The sequence below is a fragment of the Antennarius striatus genome, chromosome 16, assembly GCF_040054535.1.
Source record: "Antennarius striatus isolate MH-2024 chromosome 16, ASM4005453v1, whole genome shotgun sequence".
In the NCBI taxonomy this organism is placed as follows: domain Eukaryota; kingdom Metazoa; phylum Chordata; class Actinopteri; order Lophiiformes; family Antennariidae; genus Antennarius; species Antennarius striatus.
In genome coordinates, this window is record NC_090791.1 from 18,066,072 (window position 1) to 18,088,138 (window position 22,067).

The following is a 22,067-nucleotide window of genomic DNA, read 5'->3' on the forward strand; positions in this document are numbered from 1 at the left end:
GCAGGCGTGGCTCAGGTGGGGGGGAGCTCGCCAGAGCAGAGAGGATGTGTCAAGAAGATGCCTCCGTGAGGAGCTCTTCAGGAGAATGTTTAGTTTTTACACGGTAACTGAACGACATGGAATAAAATGCAATATTTTGCTAAACGGGTCCGGAGTTTCCATCCTACTAAGCGAACCTTGACAGACCCCAAGAAAGTGATGGAGAAAATTTTTTATTTTTTATTTTTGCAAAAACACTTTAATCACATTTAGAACATTTAGAACACTTTTCATTAGATGAAACTTCAAAAACAATAAACACTCAAAAACACTAAACACCAATAAACAAAAGGAAATACAATTTAAAAATTAGTGCATTATAACAGGAAGTTTGCAAAAGTGAGGTTGTCATTAACTAAAGTGGATAGGACATTTTTGTAACACCAGATGTTCCTAAAGTTATTCAGGTCTTTTGTCATTCTATAGAAATCAAATTCTAGTTTTAAGCGGCATCTGATGTTACAGCAAAAAACAGTAGCTGCTTCTTGAACAGTATTGTTTTCAATTCTCCTCTTCCTGGTCACATTGCGAGTTTTGGCTCTCCAGAGATAAAATTTAGAAGCTGCCACTTTCTCTGATTCGATTTATTGTACCTAGCACCGTAGATGAATTTCCTGATACTACAATTTTCGCTGAACAAATTAAAAACATTTGTTAGAAGAGTGAGGGCACTGCAAATCTCCCACACTCACTGAAAGCATGAAAGACTGTTTCACGAAGGGGACAGAAGGGACACTGGCTGGACACCGTAGGGGTAAAAACAAAGATAAAAGCATTGGAACCGATGGCACCATGTGAAATCCTCCACTGGAGGTCAGCTGTTTTTTTTCTTGAGGGGAGGTTTGTATAAAAGTCTCCACTGTGGGTCAGGTCGAAAACACAAAGAAAAGAGTTTTTTCGTCCGTACAAACAAAACAAGAGATAATAGAAAAGCATGAAAAATGGATGCGTTTGGTTGATCTTACCAAAGAATATGGCCATAATGCATCTACAATCACCACATTATTAAAACAAACAGAAGTTTATGGACTTTAAGGCATTGCGTGGGTGGTTGGAGAAGGTCAAAAGGAGGACTGGAATTCACTCTGTTGTTCGGCATGTTGAGGAAGGAGCGCATGAACCAAAGAGGGCAAAAAACACAGGAGGACAGGAGTTAAAAGGTAAATAACCATCATTTTTACTCTTTAATTTATTTGTAAACACAATACAAAGTTACACAAACAGTATATAGCTATGTTAGAAGCCTAAGGCAACCTTTTTGGAGTTCAAAATCAATTTGATGAGTATGTTTTTGGTATTTATGTGCAATGAAATTCAAATTTTCCATTTTCCATTTCCATTTTCCATTTTAACTGTGTATGTCTATTTTGGTAGAGTCCAACCCTCACTGGAAACTAATCCGACTTACTGCCGGCAATACGGACCAAACTCTGACATCGGTTGTACAGGAACAGAACAGCCCTTATCAAGGGGCTCGGTACCCCATACTCCCGAAGCACCCCCCACAGAACCCCCCGAGGAACACGGTCGAACGCCTTCTCCAAGTCCACAAAACACAAGTAGACTGGTTGGGCGAACTCCCATGCCTCCTCAAGGACCCTGCAGAGGGTGTAGAGCTGGTCCACTGTTCCACGGCCAGGGCAAAAACCACACTGCTCCTCTTGAATCCGAGATTCGACTTCCCGACGGACCCTCCTCTCCAGAAACCCTGAACAGACCTTGCCAGGGAGGTTGAGGAGTGTGATCCCCCTGTAGTTGGAACACACTCTCCGGTCCCCCTTCTTAAAAAGGGGGACCACCACCACAGTTTGCCAATCCAGAAGCACTGTACCCAATGTCCACGCGATGTTGTAGAGGCGTGTCAACCGGGACAGCCCCACAACATCCGGAGCCTTTAAGAACTCATCCACCCCCGGGACCCTGCCACCGAGGAGCTTTTTAATCACCTCGGTGACCTCAACCCCAGAGAAAGGAGAGCCCATCTCAGAGAACCCAGACTCTGCTTCCTCACAGGAAGGCGTGTCAGTGGAATTGAGGAAGTCTTCAAAGTATTCTCCACACCGAGTAACAACGTTCTGAGTTGAGGTCAGCAGCGCCCCATCCCCACTATACCCAGTGTTGATGCTACACTGCTTCCCCCTCCTGAGATGTCTGATGGTGGACCAGAACTTCCTCGAAGCCATCTGGAAGTTGTCCTCCAAGGCCTCACCGAACTCCTCCTATGTCCCAGTTTTTGCCTCAGCAACCACCAAACCTGCATTCCGCTTGGCCAGCCGGTACCCATCAGCTGCCTCAGGAGTCCTTCTTCAGCTTGACAGCATCCCTTACCGCTGGTGTCCACCAACAGGTTCGGGGATTGCCGCCACGACAGGCACTGACCACCTTAGGGCCACATCTGTGGTTGGCTGCCTCGACAATGGAGAACATGGTCCACTCAGACTCAATCACCCGCCTCCCCCCGGGACGTGGGTGAAGTTCTGCCGGAGGTGGGAGTTGAAACTCCCTCTGACAGGGGATTCCGCCAGGCGTTCCCAGCAGACCCTCACAATAAGTTTGGGTCTGCCAGGTCGGACCGGCATCTTCCCCCACCATTGGAGCCAAGACACCACCAGGTGGTGATCAGTTGACAGCTCCGCCCCTCTCTTCACCCGAGTGTCCAAGACATGCTGCCACAAGTCCGATGACACCACCACAAAGTCAATCATCAAACTGCGGCCTAGAGTGTCCTGGTGCCAAGTGTACATATGGACACCCTTTTGTCTGAACATGGTGTTTGTTATGGACAGTCCGTGATGAGCATAGAAGTCCAACAACAGAACACCACTCGGGTTCTGATCGGGGGGGCCGTTCCTCCCAATCACCTCCCAATTCCAGGTTTCACTGTCATTGATCACGTAAGCATTGAAGTCCCCTAGCAGAACGATGGAGTCCCCAGTGGGAGCGCTTTCCAGCACCCCCTCCAAGGATTCCAAAAAGGGTGGGTACTCTGAACTGCTGTTTGGTGCATGAGCACAAACAACTGTCAGGACCCGTCCCCCCACCCGACGGCAGAGGGAAGCTACCCTCTCGTCCACCGGGGTGAACCCCAATGTACAGGCGCCAAGCTGGGGGGCTATAAGTATACCCACACCTGCTCGGCGTCTCTCACCATGGGCAACTCCAGAATGGAAGAGAGTCCAACCCCTCTCGAGAAGACTGGTACCAGAACCCAAGTTGTGTGTGGAGGTGAGCCCGACCATATCTAGTCAGAACTTCTCGACCTCTCACACCAGCTCGGGCTCCTTCCCTGCCAGAGAGGTGACATTCCACGTCCCAAGAGCCAGTTTCTGTAGCCGGGGATCAGATTGCCAAAGTCCCCTCCTTCGGCTACCGCCCAGCTCACAATGCACCCGACCCCTATGGCCCCTCCCACAGGTGGTGAGCCCATGGGAAGGGGGACCCACGTTGTCCTTTCGGGCTGCGCCCAACCGGGCCCCATGGGTGCGGGCCCGGCCACCAGACAATCGCCTTCGAGCCCCACCTCCAGGCCTGGCTCCAGAGGGGGGCCCCGGTGACCCGCGTCCGGGCAAGGGTCCAAAACATGGTCCATTGTTCGTATTCATCATTAGGGGTCTGTGAGCTGTCCTTTGTCTGGTCCCTCACCTAGGAACTATTTGCCATGGGTGACCCTGCCAGGTGCAGAAAGACCCAGACAACTTAGCTCCTAGGATCATTGGGACACACAATCCCCTCCACCACGATAAGGTGATGACTCAAGGCTGCCCTTTGTCACCGATTCTTTTCATAACATTTATGGACAGAATTTCTAGGCGCAGCCAAGGCATTGAGGGTGTCCGGTTTGGTGGACTCAGTATTGCGTCTCTGCTTTTTGCAGATGACGTGGTGCTGTTTGCTTCATCAAGCTGTGATCTACAACTCTCACTGTAGTGGTTCGCTGCCGAGTGTGAAGCAATTGGGATGAGAATCAGCACCTCCAAATCTGAGACCATGGTCCTCAATCGGAAAAGGGTGGAGTGCCCATTCCGGGTTGGGGATGAGATCCTGCCCCAAGTGGAGGAGTTCAAGTATCTCGGGCTCTCATTCACGAGTGAGGGTACGATGGAATGGGAGATCGACAGGCGGATCGGTGCAGCGTCTGCAGTGATGCGGACTCTGTATCGGTCCGTCGTGGTGAAGAAGGAGCTGAGCCGAACGGCAAAGCTCTCGATTTACCGGTCGATCTACATTCCTGCCCTCATCTTTGGTCACGAGCTGTGGGTCGTGACTGAAAGAACATGATCCCGGATACAAGCGGCCGAAATAAGTTTCCTCCGCAGGGTGTCCGGGATCTCCCTTAGAGATAGGGTGAGAAGTTTGGTCATCCGGGAGGGACTCAGAGTCGAGCCGCTGCTTCTCCACATCGAGAGGAGCCAGATGAGGTGGCTAGGGCATCTGGTTAGGATGCCTCCTGGATGCCTCCCTGGTGAGGTGTTCCGGGCACGTCCTACCGGGAGGAAACCCCGGGGACGACCCAGGACACGTTGTAGAGGCAATGTCTCCCGGCTGGCCTTGGAACGCCTTGGGATTCTCCCGGAGGAGCTGGACGAAGTGGCTAGGGAGAGGGAAGTCTGGGCTTCCCTGCTTAAGCTGCTGCCCCCGCGACCCGACCCCAGATAAGCGGAAGAAGATGGATGGATGGATGGATGGATGGATGTCTATTTTGGCCCAATATGTAAATATATTAAGTTATACGGAAATAATAACTATCTCCTCATATAGCTGAAGTTGTGCTAAAGATAACAATACCAGGCATGGTATTAATGTGGTATCTAGAGACAAGTATCAAAGGCACAAAAAAACAGCCACAGTAGGTCAGGGGTTTAAGAGTTAAGTATCTGGATTCTAACAGGTAGCCAGAACTGAATAAGCCTCTTGGATGAGAGGTGAACCAATCTAAAGCAAGTTCAGTAATTTTCTTTTTTTAACTTGATTTACCTCCAACTGTATGACTGATAACCTACTCAGAAATCTCTGATTTATTGTCACATTCTTTCAAGTGATTGCTAAACACACCCACTGACACTGTTCAAAGCTAATAATACAAATTGCCTTGGTAAATGATCAACTTTTGATGGCGGCAATTCATGTTCATTGAAATTTATTTAGTACATAACATGCTATAAATTTGAATTGCAAGGTCATAAACGTTACATGATAAATGGACTGTAGTGTACCTGAGTCGACCTGACTGCAGATCTTTCTCCAGCATTCATTGTCCTCTTTCACACATTAATTCAATGTGATACACCTCTTGCTAAAAGCATCAACAATTCAAGCCATCAATTTAAACAGTTTCTACTAAAACTAAAACTTTGATATAACATTGATACACGCACAATGAGGTAGCTGGCTACCTAGATATTAGCCTCTTCTCAAACTACAGGCCGATGTCCAACCTGCATCTTCTATCTAAGATTCTACAGAAGGTAGTGGCCAAACAGCTACATGACTATCTGTTGGAGAATCATTTGTTTCATCATTTTCAGTCAGGTTTTAGAAAAAAACTACAGTATGGAGACGGCACCGCTACGAGTTACAAATGACCTTTTAATAGCTTCAGACAAATTTCTTATATCTGTTTTAGTTTTATTAGACCTGAGTTCAGCATTCGATACTGTTGATCATAATATTCTTCTCAGGAGGACAGAAGATGACGTGGGCATTAAAATCTCGGCATTAAACTAGTTTATGTCATATCCATCCGACAGATTTCAGTTTGTCCATGTTAATAATAAATCATCAGATTGAGAGACTCTTACCTTTGAAGTACCTCAAGGATCTGTTCTGGGGCCAATACTGTTTAATTACATCTCGCTTCAAAGCAATGATGTATTGTGATTGTCATAGAAAGGTGAAACAAGAACACATTACTCGGGCGGCAAAGGGGATGAAAATGAGATGATGACCTTGACCTTGAGAAAAGTAGGTCAAGGTCAAAATTCAACCTTTGTACACTCAGGAACCGGGTAAGATAGAAAGATGAGGGAGAAAGCCAGTGTAAGACCATAGATCAAAGCTAGTGCTTTGATCAATGACAGTAGGTCAGAGCACTAGCTTTGATGTTTGACCTATGCAAGGAGAAGTAGGTCAGGGTAGGAGGGATAAGGGTGCTACAGCAAGAAGCTGTCTTATTCTGGAGATATTTTCTCTTCTTCAAGTGCCCTGTCTTTATGCTGTGTTGATGAGGTGTGCAGTTGTAAATCTAATTTCTTTTATAAAGAAGCATTTTATGGAGCTAATTTATTCTCTCATTCTGGGGGAAAGATGAACTGGTGTGGACATGTCGTTTTAGTTGTTTAATTTATTTAAACAACTAAAACGCGGGATGTACAGTCTGTGACTGCCTTGGTTCTAATTTATTTACGTTACTATTGAGAAAATAGTAAAATATGGGAAATATTATAAGAAAGCATAACATTAATTTTCACTTTCATTCAGATGATACCCAATTATACTTATCAATTAAAACAACTATTATCAACTAACTAAATTAGAGATCTGCCTCAGGGGCAGGCGGCACGGTGGCGCAGCGCTGCCGCCTCAGAACATGGCGGACCCGGGTTCGAGTCCCGCTCTGTGCGGAGTTAGCATGCTCCCCCCGTGTCTGTGTGGGTTCTCTCCGGGTTCTCCAGCATCCTCCCACCTCTAAAAGCATGCAGTTGTTTGGTGGTTGTTTGGTAGGAATGAGTGTGTGTGCATGGTTGTGTGGCTCCGCGGTGCACTGGTGTCTTGCCCGGAGTGTCCCCCGCCTCACGCCCTATGCTGCCTTTGACTCTTGTATTAAGTCTGTGTCTCGGACAGCCTTATTTTATTTATGCTAAAATTAGAAATTTCTTATCCTTTAAAGACACAGAAAAAAATAATTCATGCCTTTGTTACTTCTAGATTGGATTACTGCACTTCCTTATTATCGGGCTGTTCAGCTCCTCCATTAGGACAGTTACAGTGCCTTGCAAAAATATTGGCCTCCCAAGAACTTTTTGACATTTTGACACATTTGAGGCTTCAAACTTAAAGATAACAAACTGAAAATATTTTTTAAGAATCAACAACATGTTAGACACAATCGTGAAGTGGAACGAAATTTATTCAACATTTTATCTTGTGTTTACAAACAAAAAACTGAAAAGTAGGATGTGCAAAATTATTGGCCCCCTGTTCTCTCAGCTCATCCAACTGACTCCAGAAGTTCCGTGACAACTTATGAATGGTCCAATGTTGACCTAAATGACTAACAATGTCAAACAGAGTGCACCTGTGTGTCATTTGGTCTCAGTTTAAATGCACCTGCTCTGTGATGGTCTCTGACCTCTGTGAAAGGAACACTGGAGAACAAACAGCATCACGAAAACCGAAGAACACACCAGGCAGGTCCAGGATAAAGTTGTGGAAAACTTCAAAGCAGGAATGGGATACAAGAAGATTTCACAATATTTAACCATCTGCCGGAGCACTGTCCGAGCAATAATATCAAAATGGAGAGAGCATTAAACCACTGCAAACCTACCAAGTCCTGGCTGTCCCTCTAAACTTTCAGCCCAAACAAGGAGGAAACTAAGCAGAGAAGAAACCAAGTGGCCCATGATCACGCTGGATTACCTGCAGACGTACACAGCTGAGCTGGGATGATCTTTCCATAAGACAACCATTAGTTGTACTCTGCATAAATCTGGCCTTTATGGAAGAGTGGCATAAAAAGGCCCGTTTGGAGTTTGCAAGACGCCACATGGGAGACATGTGGAACAAGGTGCTCTGGTCAGATGAGACCAAAATCAAACTTTTTGGGCTGAATGCGAAACGTTACGTTTGGCGTAAGAGCAACACTGTACATCACCCTGAGAACACCATCCCCACTGTCAAACATGGTGGTGGCAGCAACATGCTCTGGGGTTGCCTTTATTCAGCAGGGACTGGGAAGATCGGTAGAGTTGATTGGAAGATGGATGGAGGCAAATACAGGGCGATTCTGGCAGAAAATCTGTTGGAGTTTGCAAAAGACCTGACGATGGGGCGGAGGTTCACCTTCCAACAGGACAACGATCCTAAACATAAAGCTAAATCTACAATGGAATGGTTTAAAACTAGAATGACCAAGCCAAAGTCCAGACCTCAATTCAATAGAGCATCTTTGGGAAGATCTGAGAATTGCTGTGCATAAACGATCTCCAGCTGTTTCATAAGGAGGAATGGGCAAATATTTCTTTCTCGTGATGTGCAAAACTTATAGAGACATACCCAAAAAGACTTGCGGCTGTGATCGCAGCAAAAGGAGGTTGTACAAAGTATTAACTCAAAGGGGGCCAATACTTTTACATGTCCTATTTTTTTTTGTTTTTTATTTGTAAACACAATATAAAATGTTGAATAAATTTGGTTCCAATTCATGATAGTGTGTCACATGTTGATTCTTAAAAAATATTTTCAGTTTGTTATCTTAAAATTGGAAGACTGAAATGTGGCAAAATGTTGAAAAGTTCTTGTTGGGCCGATACTTTCGCAAGGCACAGTAGATCAGAATACAGCTGCCCACCTACTTACTTGAACTGGGAGGAGAGAGCACATCTCTCCTGTCCTGGCATCCTTACACTGGCTCCTGATTAAATCGAGAATAAAAATAAAAATCCTCATGATCACCTATAAAGCTATAAATCAGAGGGACATGTTAGAGGTCTTGGAGACATGGTCGTTTGGACATGTCCAGGGGAGAGATGGTGAATATATTGGTAGAAGGATGCTGAGTTTTGAACTGCGAGGCAGGAGGCAAGAGGAAGAACAAAGTGGAGGTTTATGGATTTAGTGAAAGAGGACATGAAGGTAGTTGGTGTGAGAGAAGAGGAAGCAGAAGACAGGGTTAGATAGAGGTAACTGATTCGCTGTGGCGATCCCTGAAGGGAAAAGCCAAAAGGAAAAGAAGAAGAAGACGATCACCTACAAAGCCCTTCACTGTAAAGGCTCCGTCTTACATTGAGGATCTCATCGAAGTGTGTCACCCTCCCAGAGCTCTTCGATCTGAGAATTCAGGGTTTCTGGTAACCCGTCAGAACAGGAGGAGGAACAATCTCCCGGCCTCGGTCTGGAGGGCAGACACACTTAGCTTATTAAAGAGTAGACTAAAAACCCTCCTCCTTGATAAAGCTGCGACAATTAGAAACAACACAGATTTCAAGAGATAAGCTGCTATAGGCCTGGACTGCTGAGGGCATTTTCTTTGTCTCTCCTTTTAAAGGAGTTACTTCAATTACTTTGGAGCTTCTTTCTTTCCTTTTCCTACTAATATTAAATTAGACTTTTCAAATGCTTGCAAGATACTGCTGCTGTCTTTGTGCTTCTACTTGACAGGTGAGGAACAAGTATCGAAGACAGGAAATCCAAAGGGCTGGAATCCCGCCCCCACTTCAGCAACTACAGTGTAATTTGGACTGCAAATTCTATCTGGCTTATGTGCCACTCTCTGTCTCTCTCTTTTGTCCTTGCCCTGTCACAATAGTCACATTGTGTCAATAAGTTGCTTAACACACCTACTGACACTGTTCAAGGCTAATAATAATAACTGCCTTGGTAAATGCTCAACTTTTGACGGCGGCACAATTCATGTTTATTGAAATCATGTCGTGCGTAACGTTATAAACTTGAATTACAAGTTGATAAATGTTACTTGGTAAATGGACTGTTCTGTACCTTAGTCAACCTGACTGTGCAGATCTTTATCAAGCATTCATCTTTTCACACATTCATTCATTGTGATACACCCCTTATTAGAAGCCTTAACAATTCATGTCATCAATTTAACCAGTTTCTACCAACACCAAAACTTTCATATAACATTAATACATTATGTAATATTATTAAATTGTGACAAACCTGACAAAAAGAAAATGTCACACAATATTTGAAACTTAAGTTATTCAGTGAATGCTTGTCACCTGGTTCAGCAATCTTAATTGTTGTTTATATACCTGGCAATGGTGTGAAAAATTGTTTGTCCCCTTCCTGTTCTCTTATTTCTTTGCAGGTTTGTCACACAAACCCTTCAGGTCATCGAAAACATGTAAATATTAGTCAAAGACAACACAAACAAACACAAAATGTAGTTTTTGATCATTCTTTTTTATTTCTAAGGGAGACAAAAATCCAAACCCACATGGCACTGTGTGAAAAAGTGTCTACCCCCCTGTTAAAACCTTACTTAACTGTGGTTCATCACCCCTGACTCAAATTTTTCGAGCAACAGCCAGATCAGATTACTGCCACACCTGTTCTCGATCAAGAAATCAAAGGATCTGCCTAACAAAGTGAAGTAGATCAAAAGATCATCAAAATCTAGAAATATGCCAAGATGTAAAGAAATTCAGGGGAAAGAAAGAAATTTATTAAGAGCTATCAATCTGGAGAAGTTTATAATGCCCTTTCAAAATGTTGGGACTCCGGTGAACCACAGTAAAAACAATAAAAGCAGTGGTGAACTCCAAAGAGTGCTCTACTTATTGTGCTTTTTGCTTCTTTTATATGTTTGATCTTACCTGGCCTTAATTTGCACTTTCCTCCACACTTGTATGTAGCACATTTATTTGGTCAACTGTAGAAAAAGAATTACCCTGTGTCAACTCTCACCAAAAATAAAAACTGGTGAAACTGAATTATGTATATACGTTTAATTTTTTTTAAAACTTGTTTTATTTAATACACTTTAATAATCCCCAAAGGGAAATTAAAAACTCACTCTAGCACACGGTTAGTTAATCACACAGTCATATACGTACAGGTACAGTGTGCACAGGCCCTGTAACACACACACACACACACACACACACACACACACACACACACACACACACACACACACACACACACACACACACACACACACACACACACAGATGGGACCTGTGGGCATGTACTGGGAGGGAGGTCGAGTGGCGCACCCTTAAAGGGACAGTAAAGCTAATTTTAAGTGGAATATATGTTATTCATCATTGTGAAATTTAGAAGATTTTTTTAATGTGTGTAGCATCATCCGTTTGGTCAAAAAAGCTTAAAATCTGCGCCGTAGCAGCTTCCGCATTCAGTGGTCACGTGGGCGTCATACATCATAGTTGACCAAAATAGCTTAGCAGCCATAAGAAACAATGCAATTCTAGATGCGATTGACACCAAATGTATCATTGTTATCATTGTTACCTGCGCGGTGAACGGTTGTCAACAGAACAGCAAAAAGACCGAAGACAAGGACCTGTCGTTTTTTAGAATACCTTCTGGGAAGGTAGCTAACGCGCTAGCCCGTCAATGGGATTGTACATATTATGTTAGCATTGAGCTAACCACCATTTATTACTATTGGTCTGTGTGGAATTAATAAAAACTAAAGTTGTTATTAATTCCACAGTGAATTTAATCGAAAGTGGCGTCTTTTTGCTGTCCTGTTGACACAACCGTTCACCGCGCAGGTAACCAATGATACTCTTGGTGTTAATCGTGTCTAGAATTGCATTGTGTAAAAAAAAAGGAACAAGTTCCACCAAAGGGTTAAACAATGGCACTATTGCTCTTATCAGGGTTAATTGTAGTAAAAGCAGTCTTTGAAATCACTAACTCCACCCCTTTACAGAGCATCTGTTAACACCTACAATTCCATTTACTCAGCCATAACCATTGCTGGCTGCAAGTGAGGAGAAATGGTCTCTCAAACTCTTTCCATTGTCCTAAAATGCCTTCTGGGTCTTTTAGTTGTTGCTTCATTGATCGCTAACTTTGTTCTGATATGGCTCAACACTCAACACACTCCGGAATGCCCCTTGCAAAAGGTAAAATCAGTCCAATCTGTGGTGCACAATGAGCGCAGCACCGTTTTTGCCGATCTCTCAGTGGAAGAACTTCTACAAGTGCGTGACTATATGTCCAAGATCCAAGGAATGAACATCACTTATGAACCCGGAGCACCTCCTTCAGCCGACTACTTGTACCTGATCGACCTCTCCCTGCCAAAAAAACTGGACATTCTGCAATATCTGGATGTTAATGGACCAAAACCAGTAAGAGAAGCAACTGCAGTAGTTTTTCATGGTAGTAAGAACAACATTACAGAGTATATAGTGGGTCCTCTGCCAAATCCAGTCTACCACCGAGATGTCACCTTTGAGAGATACAAGAGGGAGATACCTTTCACCGCACGTCCAGTGACCTTTGGGGAGTACACTCTTTTTGAAATGTTCTTGCGGGACAGACTTCAGCCAGTCACTCAGCTGCTGAAGGAGAGTTTTGATATTGAGAAATTAGAAGATGTTAAGTTATTAGAAAGCATGCCCAGAGGACTAAAGTCAGGGGACAGGCAGTCATGGCTTTCTCTGTGTCGAAATCAGGAAGGACTTTTCGTCCACCCATTGAGTTTTGAAATATTACTAAATCATCAAAGCATTAACCATTTGTCCTGGCATGTCATTAAGGTATTTTATAATGGTCAGTATTTTGATAGCTTATTGGAACTCAAGGAACAATATGAGGCAGGAAATGTGACAAAAGTCATCTCCAGACTTGTACCAAATTATGCATCACTCAAACCCAAGCAGAAACCGACGGGCGTCGGACCCCAACAATTTTATATACATGGAAAGCGGTTCAGTGTGAAGAACAATCACATAGTATACCTTGATTGGAGCTTTGCTTTTGGTCTGAATATGCTCAGTGGCATGAGAATTTTTGATGTTCGTTTTAGAGGGGAGAGGATCATTTACGAGTTAAGTGTTCAAGAGGCCATGTCAGTCTATGGGTCAATCAACCCAGCATTGATGCTCACAAAATTTGTTGATGGTAGCTTGGGCATTGGCCGGTTAGCCTCTGAGCTGGTCAGAGGGGTGGATTGTCCTTATTCAGCCACCTACATTGACACCTTCCATTTTTTTGACACTGGTGTTCCACGTCAAATCAGGAATTCAATTTGTGTTTTTGAACATGACATGAGCGGTCCACTCCGGAGGCATTTCTCAGAGATTTTCCACAACAGTTATGGAGGATTAGGGAATAGTGCCTTAGTTTTCAGGACAATCACTACCATTGGAAACTATGACTACATGTGGGATTTCATCTTCTACCAGACTGGCTCAGTGGAAGCTAAAGTTCATGCCACTGGTTATATTACCTCTTCCGTTGCATTGAAGGAAAATTTTCCATTCGGTCACCAAGTGGCAGAGAATGTCACTGGTAATATTCACACCCATTTTATCAACTTCAAAGTGGATCTTGATGTTTTAGGTGGGTATATGAAATATAGAGAATTTCAAAATGTATTTTAAAAACATATTTTATTTTATAGGCCATCGAACTATAAATAATTTTCGGAGGTGAAACTAAAATGTAGTGGATTAACCTGTTCCTTTTCCAGGAGTGAAGAATGTGTTCCAGACAAAAGACATGGAGTTTGTAAACATCTCAGTGCCCTGGATGCCTGAACGTCATGCAATGATTCCTAAGGTGGTGGAAAAGCAACTTCAAACTGAGCAGGTGAAGCATGACTTTAGTATTTAGAAGAAGAAGAAGTACACTTTATTAATCCCACAAAGTTAAATTACATTGTCTCTCAGGTATACAGTATATACATTCTGTGTTAGTTTGTAACAGTACACAGGCCCACTGAACACAGCACACAAGGGGGCCTGTAAGCATGCAGTTAATACACACACAACAAACTACACACATTGGGAGGCAGAGTGACGGGCAGCGGCTTCTGGAACGCACCCCAAATTGAGCAGCTTGTCAGGGGGACGGCGCCTTGCTCAAGAGCGCCTCGGCAGTGGCTGGGAGGTGAACTGACACCTCCCACCGTCAGCTCACACTCCGGTGATATCATGGCGGGAGTGGGATTCGATCCACCGATGGCTGGGGCGATCTGTCTGCAAGGCTCTGCAAGGCTCCGTTCTACCGCTGAGCCACTGCCACCCCATAACAATGGATTAGATTCATGTAGTGCTTTTCTAGACACGAGCTGTTTGACAGAGTCTTAGTCTCTGTAGAGCCAAGAAGCTGTAAAAGCTTGATGATACTGGGGCACTGGTGTGGCTAAGAAACTGGGTAGCATTGGAGCTGTAAAGCTAGACAACTGTAAGGCATTGGAAGCATTGCTTTTTTCTAGGTGAGATGGGTGGAAGGAGACTTACTCATCTCTTGTCATCAGGCTTGCAATTGGCCAACTAGCAGTAGCTGACCAGTCGCTAGTTGTATCTGGAGCTGGGACTAGCATTTAGCCAGCTGGCAGGGAGCTATCTAATTTGTGAAGTGGATCAGAAATAAATCTGTGACAAAACTGAACAAATATTGAATTGATCCCGGTAGAAAACTGAAAGATCCTACAGACCTCTCCAACAGGTCCAAAAAGGAAAATAATAGTACATCTTTTATGGTCAATGATGCATCAAGAAAATATTAAAGGAAAGCTGGCAAAAGGCAAGAAAAAATACTGAATTAACAAAGCAACAAGGACATATCTTTACCGTGGAAACCAAGGTGCCAAGCAGGAGGAAAACCAGATGAACTTACATAGAATTTAAGAAACAGACTAAATAAACAGAGGACTGGGAAGAAATGTGATACAGTGATGAAATGAAGGGAATGAAATGAGAGACTGAGTTAATGTACAATCAAAATGGAGAAAAAACCTAGGAAAAATGGAGCATATGAGGTTGATGTAATAATAAACTACAAATAGACAGACTAAACCAATACTGGAACTAAAATCAGATGTGAACACAGACAGAGGAACATAATAAGTTGATTCTTGTAACGCATATCGTATGTTTGACCACGTAGGAGGCTGCTCTACGACATGACGCCAAGATTCCTCGCTATCTCCACATTGCTAGCACACAGAAAAATAGTTGGGGTCATCAGCGCTCCTACAGGTTGCAGGTGTCCAGCTTTGCTGGGGACCACATTCCAGAAAACCAGCCCGAGGAGAGAGCCTTGTCTTGGGCCAGGTGAGGGCTCTGTGATGATGAGATGGAATAATAGACTTTAAGTCACAGGAACTTGACAATATATCTTATATTTGTCATCATTTTGTGCTTTACACTCAGTAAAAGTATTTCTTAATAATCTGGCCTGTCCCAGTATACTCAGTATCATCGTATAGATTGTTTCTCTGAATGTTACTTAATATTGCTTGTCCAGGTATAAGGTAGCAATCACTAAGCAGAAGGACCTGGAGAAGGCCAGTGGTAGTCTGTTCAATCAGAATGATATGTGGACTCCAGCTGTTGACTTTAGCAAGTACATTGAAGACAATGAAAACATTGAAAATGAGGTATGAATGGGCTGGGGTTTTACTTTGGAAACATTATGATAGCTTCTACTTAATGTAGTGTCTTCAGTCCTCCCATTTCTTTGTTGTCTGTAGGACCTGGTTGCCTGGGTAACAACTGGCTTCCTTCACATCCCCCATTCAGAGGACATTCCAAATACAGTAACCGTGGGTAACAGTGGTGGAGTCCTGTTGCGGCCCCACAACTATTTTGAAGAGGAACCATCCATCCACTCTACCGATGGTGTGTACATCAGCCCAGGTACCGAGCACAGCTGTGAGCACAACAGGATGGCCTGTCTGGCCCAGGAAACCTGCACTCCAGTGCTGGAACCATTCACCTACCACAGTTTTATGAAAGGTGGCCAGTAAACCATGAGAGAGGATCTATGTAATTGGACAACTGGGGAAATTGCTGGAAGCAAATTTAAATGAAGAGATTTGTTATTTTGAACAGAATGAAGAAAGTAAAGTGCCTTCAGTAGATTGAGCAAAGACATTGAGTCACAGAAACAATTAAATATGTGTAATAAAATAATTGATCACCTAAAATTTATTTTCTTTAAATGTAAATGTGTTTTCAGTTGAGGCCATTTCTGTAATATCGTTAATCAAATGTTAGTAGGACTGACTGACTGATATTTGACTGGAAAATGACAGTGTAGTATCCTGAGACTTTAGATACTTACAGTATATTAAGTTAGAGGGAGTTCTAGGCTCCATGGTGTGGTTTAGTTGACAGGAATATACAGTGTACATGTGAAGAAGATCCCTTATTTCTGTGGCAATGCACATGTAGGAATGTTTTTGAGGTTTACTAAAAAGGCCTAAACTATTTCCGTTCAAGTGTCTTTCTTTGCTTACATTTGTGTCCACGATATTTTTATTAACGACAAGATTTTTTTGGGAAGTCTGCAATCTGCAGAGGCCAGCGGCTGGGAAGTGGATCAAGAGACTGGATTTAAGAGGAGACTACAATGGAACAAAGTATTTGTTGAAATGCACATGTGGGTGCGATGAAATTGAAATTCATTTAGAACATAACATTGCAAGGTCATAAACCTTACATGATAAATGGACTGTAGTGTACATGAATCGATCTGACTGTCCATATCTTTATCCAGCATTCACTGTCTTCTTTCACACATTAATTCAATGTGATACACCTCTTGCTTGAAGCATTAATGATTCAAATTATCAATTTAAACAGTTTCTATGAAAACCAAAACTTTAACATTACATTTATGCAGTGTGTAATATTATTAAATAAAAATTGAAGACTCGTTGTCACAAATCTGACAAAAAGGATATGTCACACAGTATTTGAAATCTAGCTATTCAGTAAATGCTTGTTACCTGGTTCAACAATCTCATTGTTTATATAACTAGCAGTGGTGTGAAAAATTGTTTGCCCCCTTCCTGATCTCTTATTTTTCTACAGGTTTGTCACACTTCAGTGTTTCAGATCATCAAAAAAAAATTAAATATTAAACAAAGAGAACACAATCCATTCATCCATCCATCTTCAGCTGCTTATCTGGGGCCGGTTTGCGGGGGCAACAGTCTCAGGAGGGATGCTCATACTTCCCTCTCCCCAGACACCTCTTCCAGCTCAGCCGAGGTGATCCCCAGGCATTCCTAGGCCAGCTGAGAGACATAGTTCCTCCAGAAGTTTCTAGGTCTTCCCTGAGGTCTTTTCCCAGTAGGACATGCCTTGAACACCTTCCCAGGGAGGTGTCCACGAGGCATCCAGAACAGATGCCCAAACCACATCAGCTGTCTCCACTCCGAAAAAATGTCTATCACCCCGTTAAAACCTTACTTAACTGTGGTTCATCATACTTAAGTCAAATTTCTCTAGCCACAGCTAGGTCTGATTATTGCCACACCTGCTCTCAATCAATAAATCACCTCAACAGGACCTGCCTGACAAAGTCAAGTAAACCAAAATCATGACAAGATGTAAAGAAATTCAAGGAAAAATGAGAAAGTAATTAAGAGCTGTCAGTCTAGGGCTAGATGGAGGAAATTGATTCGCTGTGGCGACCCCTGAAGGGAAAAGCCGAAAGGAAAAGGAGAAGAAGAAGAAGTCTAGAGAAGTTTCTAACGCCCTTTCTAAATGTTTGGGACTCCAGTGAGCCATAGTAAAAACAACGGGAACAGTGCTGAACCTTCCAAGGAGCAGCAGGTCAACCAACAATGTAGGGATTACTCATCCAAGAGGTCACAAAACACCCCCAACAACATCCAAAGAACTGCAGGCCTCATTTTCCTCAGTTAAGGTCGGTGTTCATGTTGGAGACACTGAGCAGCAACATCCTTCATGGCAGAGTTCAAGACAAAAACCACTTATGAATAGAAAGAACATTAAGGTTGATCTCATTTTTTCCAGAAAACATCTTGATGCTCCCCAAAACCTTTGGGAAAATACTCTGGGATCTGACAAGACAAAAGTTGAACTTTTTGGAAGGTGTGTGTTCTATTATGTCTGTCATAAAAGTAACGCCATATTTGTTGAAAAAACAACAACACATCATACAAACAGCCAAATATTGTAGTGGTAGTGTGATGTTATGGGGCTGTTTTGTTGCGCCAGGACCTGGAAGGCTGCATCCATCTATCTTCCACCGCTTATCCGTAATCGGGTCGTGGGGGCAGCAGCTTCAACAGGGAGCCCCAAACTTCCCTTTCCCCAGCCACATCCACCAGCTCTGACTGGGGGATGCCAAGGCGTTACCAGGCCAGTGTTGAGTTATAATCCCTCCACCTGGTCCTGGGTCTGCCCCGAGGTCTCCTCCCAGCTGGACGTGCCAGAAACACCTCCCTAGGGAGGCGTCCCGGAGGCATCCGCACCAGATGCCCAAACCACCTCAACTGACTCCTTTCCACGCAAAGGAGCAGCGACTCTACTCTGAGCCCCTCACGAACAGCAGTGTTTCTCACCTTATCTCTAAGGGAGACACCAGTTATCCGTCTGAGAAAGCCCATTTCAGCCGCTTGTATCCGCGATCTCGTTCTTTTGGTCATGACCCATCGCTCCTGACCATAGGTGACGGTAGGAACGAAGATTGAACGGTAGATGGAGTGCTTTGCCTCTTGGCTTAGCTCCCTCTTTGTGACAACAGTGCGGTAAAGTGACTGCAATACCACTCCTGCTGCCCCAATTCTCCGTCCAATCTCAAGCTCCATTGTTCCCTCACTCGTGAACAGGACCCCAAGATACTTAAACTCCTTCACTTGTGGAAGGACCTCATTCCCCACTCAGAGAAGGCAGTCCACCGGTTTCCTGCTGAGGACCATGGCCTCAGATTTGGAGGTGCTAATCTTCATCCCCGCCGCTTCACACTCGGCTGCAAACCTGACCAGTGAGCGCTGCAGGTCACAGGCTGATGACGCAAACGGGACCACATCATCTGCAAAAAGCAGCGATGCAATCCCCGGTCACCAAACTGTAAAGCGTCCTCACCACGACTACCCCTCGATATCCTGTCCGTGAAAATCACAAACAGAATTGGTGATAAAGCGCAGCCCTGGCGAAGGCCAACAGTTACTCGGAACAAGCTCGACTTACTGCCGAGAACCCGAACGCAGCTCTCACTTTGGGTGTACAGGGATTGGATGGCCCTGAGGAGAGGCCCCCTCACCCCATACTCCCGCAGTACTTCCCACAGTACAGTATATCCCTGGGTTCATTCTGTTGAATGCATATGCAACTATGTTTTAATGTCCTCCTCATGTACTGTATTCCCATCTATCTGCTAAGGAGGTTTATAGAATTCCCTTTCTAACGCAATACTGAAAATAGAAATGCCTTACTAGGACCTCCAGATTAGGAGGACAGATCTGGACATAGAAATACTGGAGCACAAGTTAGAGGTGGGTAATGGTCACAGGTGAATCATGTTAACTATTAGAATGTTAAGTATTGTAACGGTACGAAAAGTAACTTTGTATTTGTCAGAAATAAAGATTACCACAGGAAATGCGTATTGTATGTTATTGCCCGCTGTGATGGTGGTGATGGTGACTCTGAAATGATTCTGGCAGATGGTGTCTGTCACTGCTCTGCAGTCCTGGATAGCAGGAATCACCCTAAGGTGTCGTAGGCTCTCTCCTGTAATGTATAGTGTATTCATTAGAGTGGATTACACAATGAAGACAAGCAAATTATTGTGCAAATCTGTAGATTAGGGTTAGGTAGGAACATACAGTATATCCAAGAGTCAGGAACAGACCCAGACCTCCACGTCAGAAATGTAGTCTGCAGCATCACATGATCTGGACAGATGTTTGTCTATGATGCAGTCTTGAACATGTTGAAACAATGTTCAGTCTACATGTACCTAAATGTGGGTACCATCTGTGCAGCCAATTACGTTGGGAAATCCTAAAAGAAATTAAAGTTAATAATCCAATTCTGAGGTTGTAGCACAATGTCATTAACAGAATATCATTAGAAATTTATTGTTTGTTTGTTTATTTGTTTAGCACATGTTCAGTACGAGTACAAAAACTGTGCAAGGTGGGAACGAAGCTTTATTAGGCTTGTACAGAGTTCCACACCTGCCTGTATCAAATTCAAGACATGCAGGCTAAACAATCAACTGAAGAAAACAAAAAAAAATTGCGTATTAATTCCAAAAAGGAGAAGGCAGCAAAGAAAAATCACGCACAATCAGTACAAAAAATGGATTATCAAATCTGTCAGAACAAATGCAAAGATCAGGAAGACAGAAGGTATTTTTTTCAGACAATTTTTGAAAACAGAAGGAGGATATTGATCGCAGTGTTGGGCTTAATTCTCTCCAGAGCTTAGGACCTCTAAAAGTGATGTTGAATTGGTGTTGTGAAGTTAGGGTATATGGTAAAAGTAGACTGTTGTTGCTGTGTCAAGTTTGATATGTATGGACATGTGTAGTGGGGGTGAATACATTCTGTAGGGTGACTGGGAAGTTCTTGATTCCTATATATAAATTTGTGTGTGAATAAGCAAGTTTGATAAATATTTATTTTGTCAATGGATAGTACTTGGAATTTGCAGGTAACCGATAGGCCAGCGGAGGACGCTGGAGACACAATGGATCACTCCAGAGAAAGGGAGCAGGCAGGAGACGAGGTCAAGGGACGGAAGGCTAGTCAATTTACCGGGGCTGGAACAGGAGGCAGAGTCGTTGGACAGGCGAGGGTCAGGTTTACCGGCACAGAGAGACAAGGCAGAATCCGTGGACGAAGGGCGGGTAGGTTGGCTGGGAGGCAGACGAGAGGCAGAGTCCAGGGACGAAACAGGTCGTGATCGGGCAGGCAATCCGGAGTAGCACGCTGGAGAATAAGACATGGGTCGATTACAATCTGGCAGAGACTAAGTGTAAGACGTGGGTTTAAATACCGGACTGATTGCAGATGGGCTGTAGGTGTGGGTGATCAGCGGGAGGTGTGGTCAGGCTGGGAGTTGGGATAGTGGAAACTGTAGAGCAGACTGCAGGAATGGAGTGATCATGACAGTAGGATATGTAGCTGCCCAGATGATGTTGCAGTAATTGATGAATGGAAACAAAAAAATGTAATATAAAGTGAGCTGTGGAGTGAATTAAGGGACAGACTTTCCTCAATATGCCGAGCATTTTTGCAGACCTTCTTGAGACAAGGTCAATATGATCAGACCATTTGAGACTGGTATCTACAATAACTTCTAAAAATTTAGTATGGTGAACTAATTCTATTTCAGCATTATTAATAATTATTTTGGCTAAATCTATGGGATAATGTTTGTTTGTATTACAGAAGATTATGAAATTAAATTTTTTCACATTGAGGGTGAGTTTGTTCACATGAAACCATTTTGCGACGGAAGATAATTCTTGACGGTTTGAATAAAATAATGAAATCTTTGTGTGAAGTTACAAGGTTAGTATCATCTGCAAATAATACTGGGAGGAGTTTGGTGCATGTCATGGCCATATCGTTGATATAAATTAAAAATAATGAAGGGCCCAGGATTGATCCTTTGGGAACACCAAATGATATTGATAATTTCTTGGAGGAAAAACCAGCTAGATGGACATATTGTTATCGATTTGTGAGATAGTTTTTGAACCATTTCAGGGCAATATCCTCCACTCCATATCTATTTAGTTTTGCGATCAATATGTCATGACTAACCATATCAAATGCCTTACTCAGATCCAAGAACACTCCTAGGGCAAATGTTTTATTATCAAGAGCTGATGAGATATACAGTAATTAATGAGTTGTATAAGGGCGTGTTCAGTGGAATGTTTTTTGCGAAAACCATCTTGGTGTTGATGTAGAATATTGTTAACTGCCAGGTGATTTGATAATCTGGAATAGATTAGTTTTGGATATGGATGGTAGAATAGATATTGTCCTGTAATTTCTGAATTCCTTGGAGTTGCCTGTCTTGAAAATGGGTATAACTTTTGCGATTTTTAAGTCCTGGGGGACATTTCCAGTTTTAAGAGACAGAGAGAGGATATGAGTGAGGGGTTTGATAATGTAGTCAATAGTCTCCTTTAGAAGGACACTCTTAATGCCGTCATGACCATGGGCTGTGTTTTTTAGTGACATGGTGATATCCCGGACCTCTTGCATTGTTGGTGGGTCAAAATTATGGAGTGAAGGAAATTGGCCTTTAATCATGGAACAGGGATCTACGTTTGAGTCTTTAAAGTTAGATGCTAATTCC

General features: G+C 43.4%; 1 protein-coding gene across 1 annotated transcript; it reads left to right on the plus strand.

Moving 5' to 3' along the window:
- Nucleotides 1-13,452: 13,452 nt before the first annotated feature.
- Nucleotides 13,453-15,736, plus strand: LOC137609420 (primary amine oxidase, liver isozyme-like). Its single transcript, XM_068336431.1, has 4 exons — nt 13,453-13,572; nt 14,875-15,041; nt 15,235-15,367; nt 15,461-15,736. The coding sequence occupies exons 1-4, from the start codon at nt 13,483-13,485 to the stop codon at nt 15,734-15,736; spliced, it is 666 nt and encodes a 221-aa protein (XP_068192532.1). The 5' UTR covers nt 13,453-13,482.
- The last annotated feature ends 6,331 nt before the right edge of the window (nt 15,737-22,067 follow it).

Bases quoted from the DNA above. Each gene is read 5' to 3' on its own strand.
- LOC137609420 (XM_068336431.1), top strand. From the start codon at position 13,483: ATGGAGTTTGTAAACATCTCAGTGCCCTGGATGCCTGAACGTCATGCA. The intron at 13,573-14,874 runs GTGAAGCATGAC...TTGACCACGTAG, and splicing joins AGCAACTTCAAACTGAGCAG to GAGGCTGCTCTACGACATGA. The intron at 15,368-15,460 runs GTATGAATGGGC...TGTTGTCTGTAG, and splicing joins ATGAAAACATTGAAAATGAG to GACCTGGTTGCCTGGGTAAC.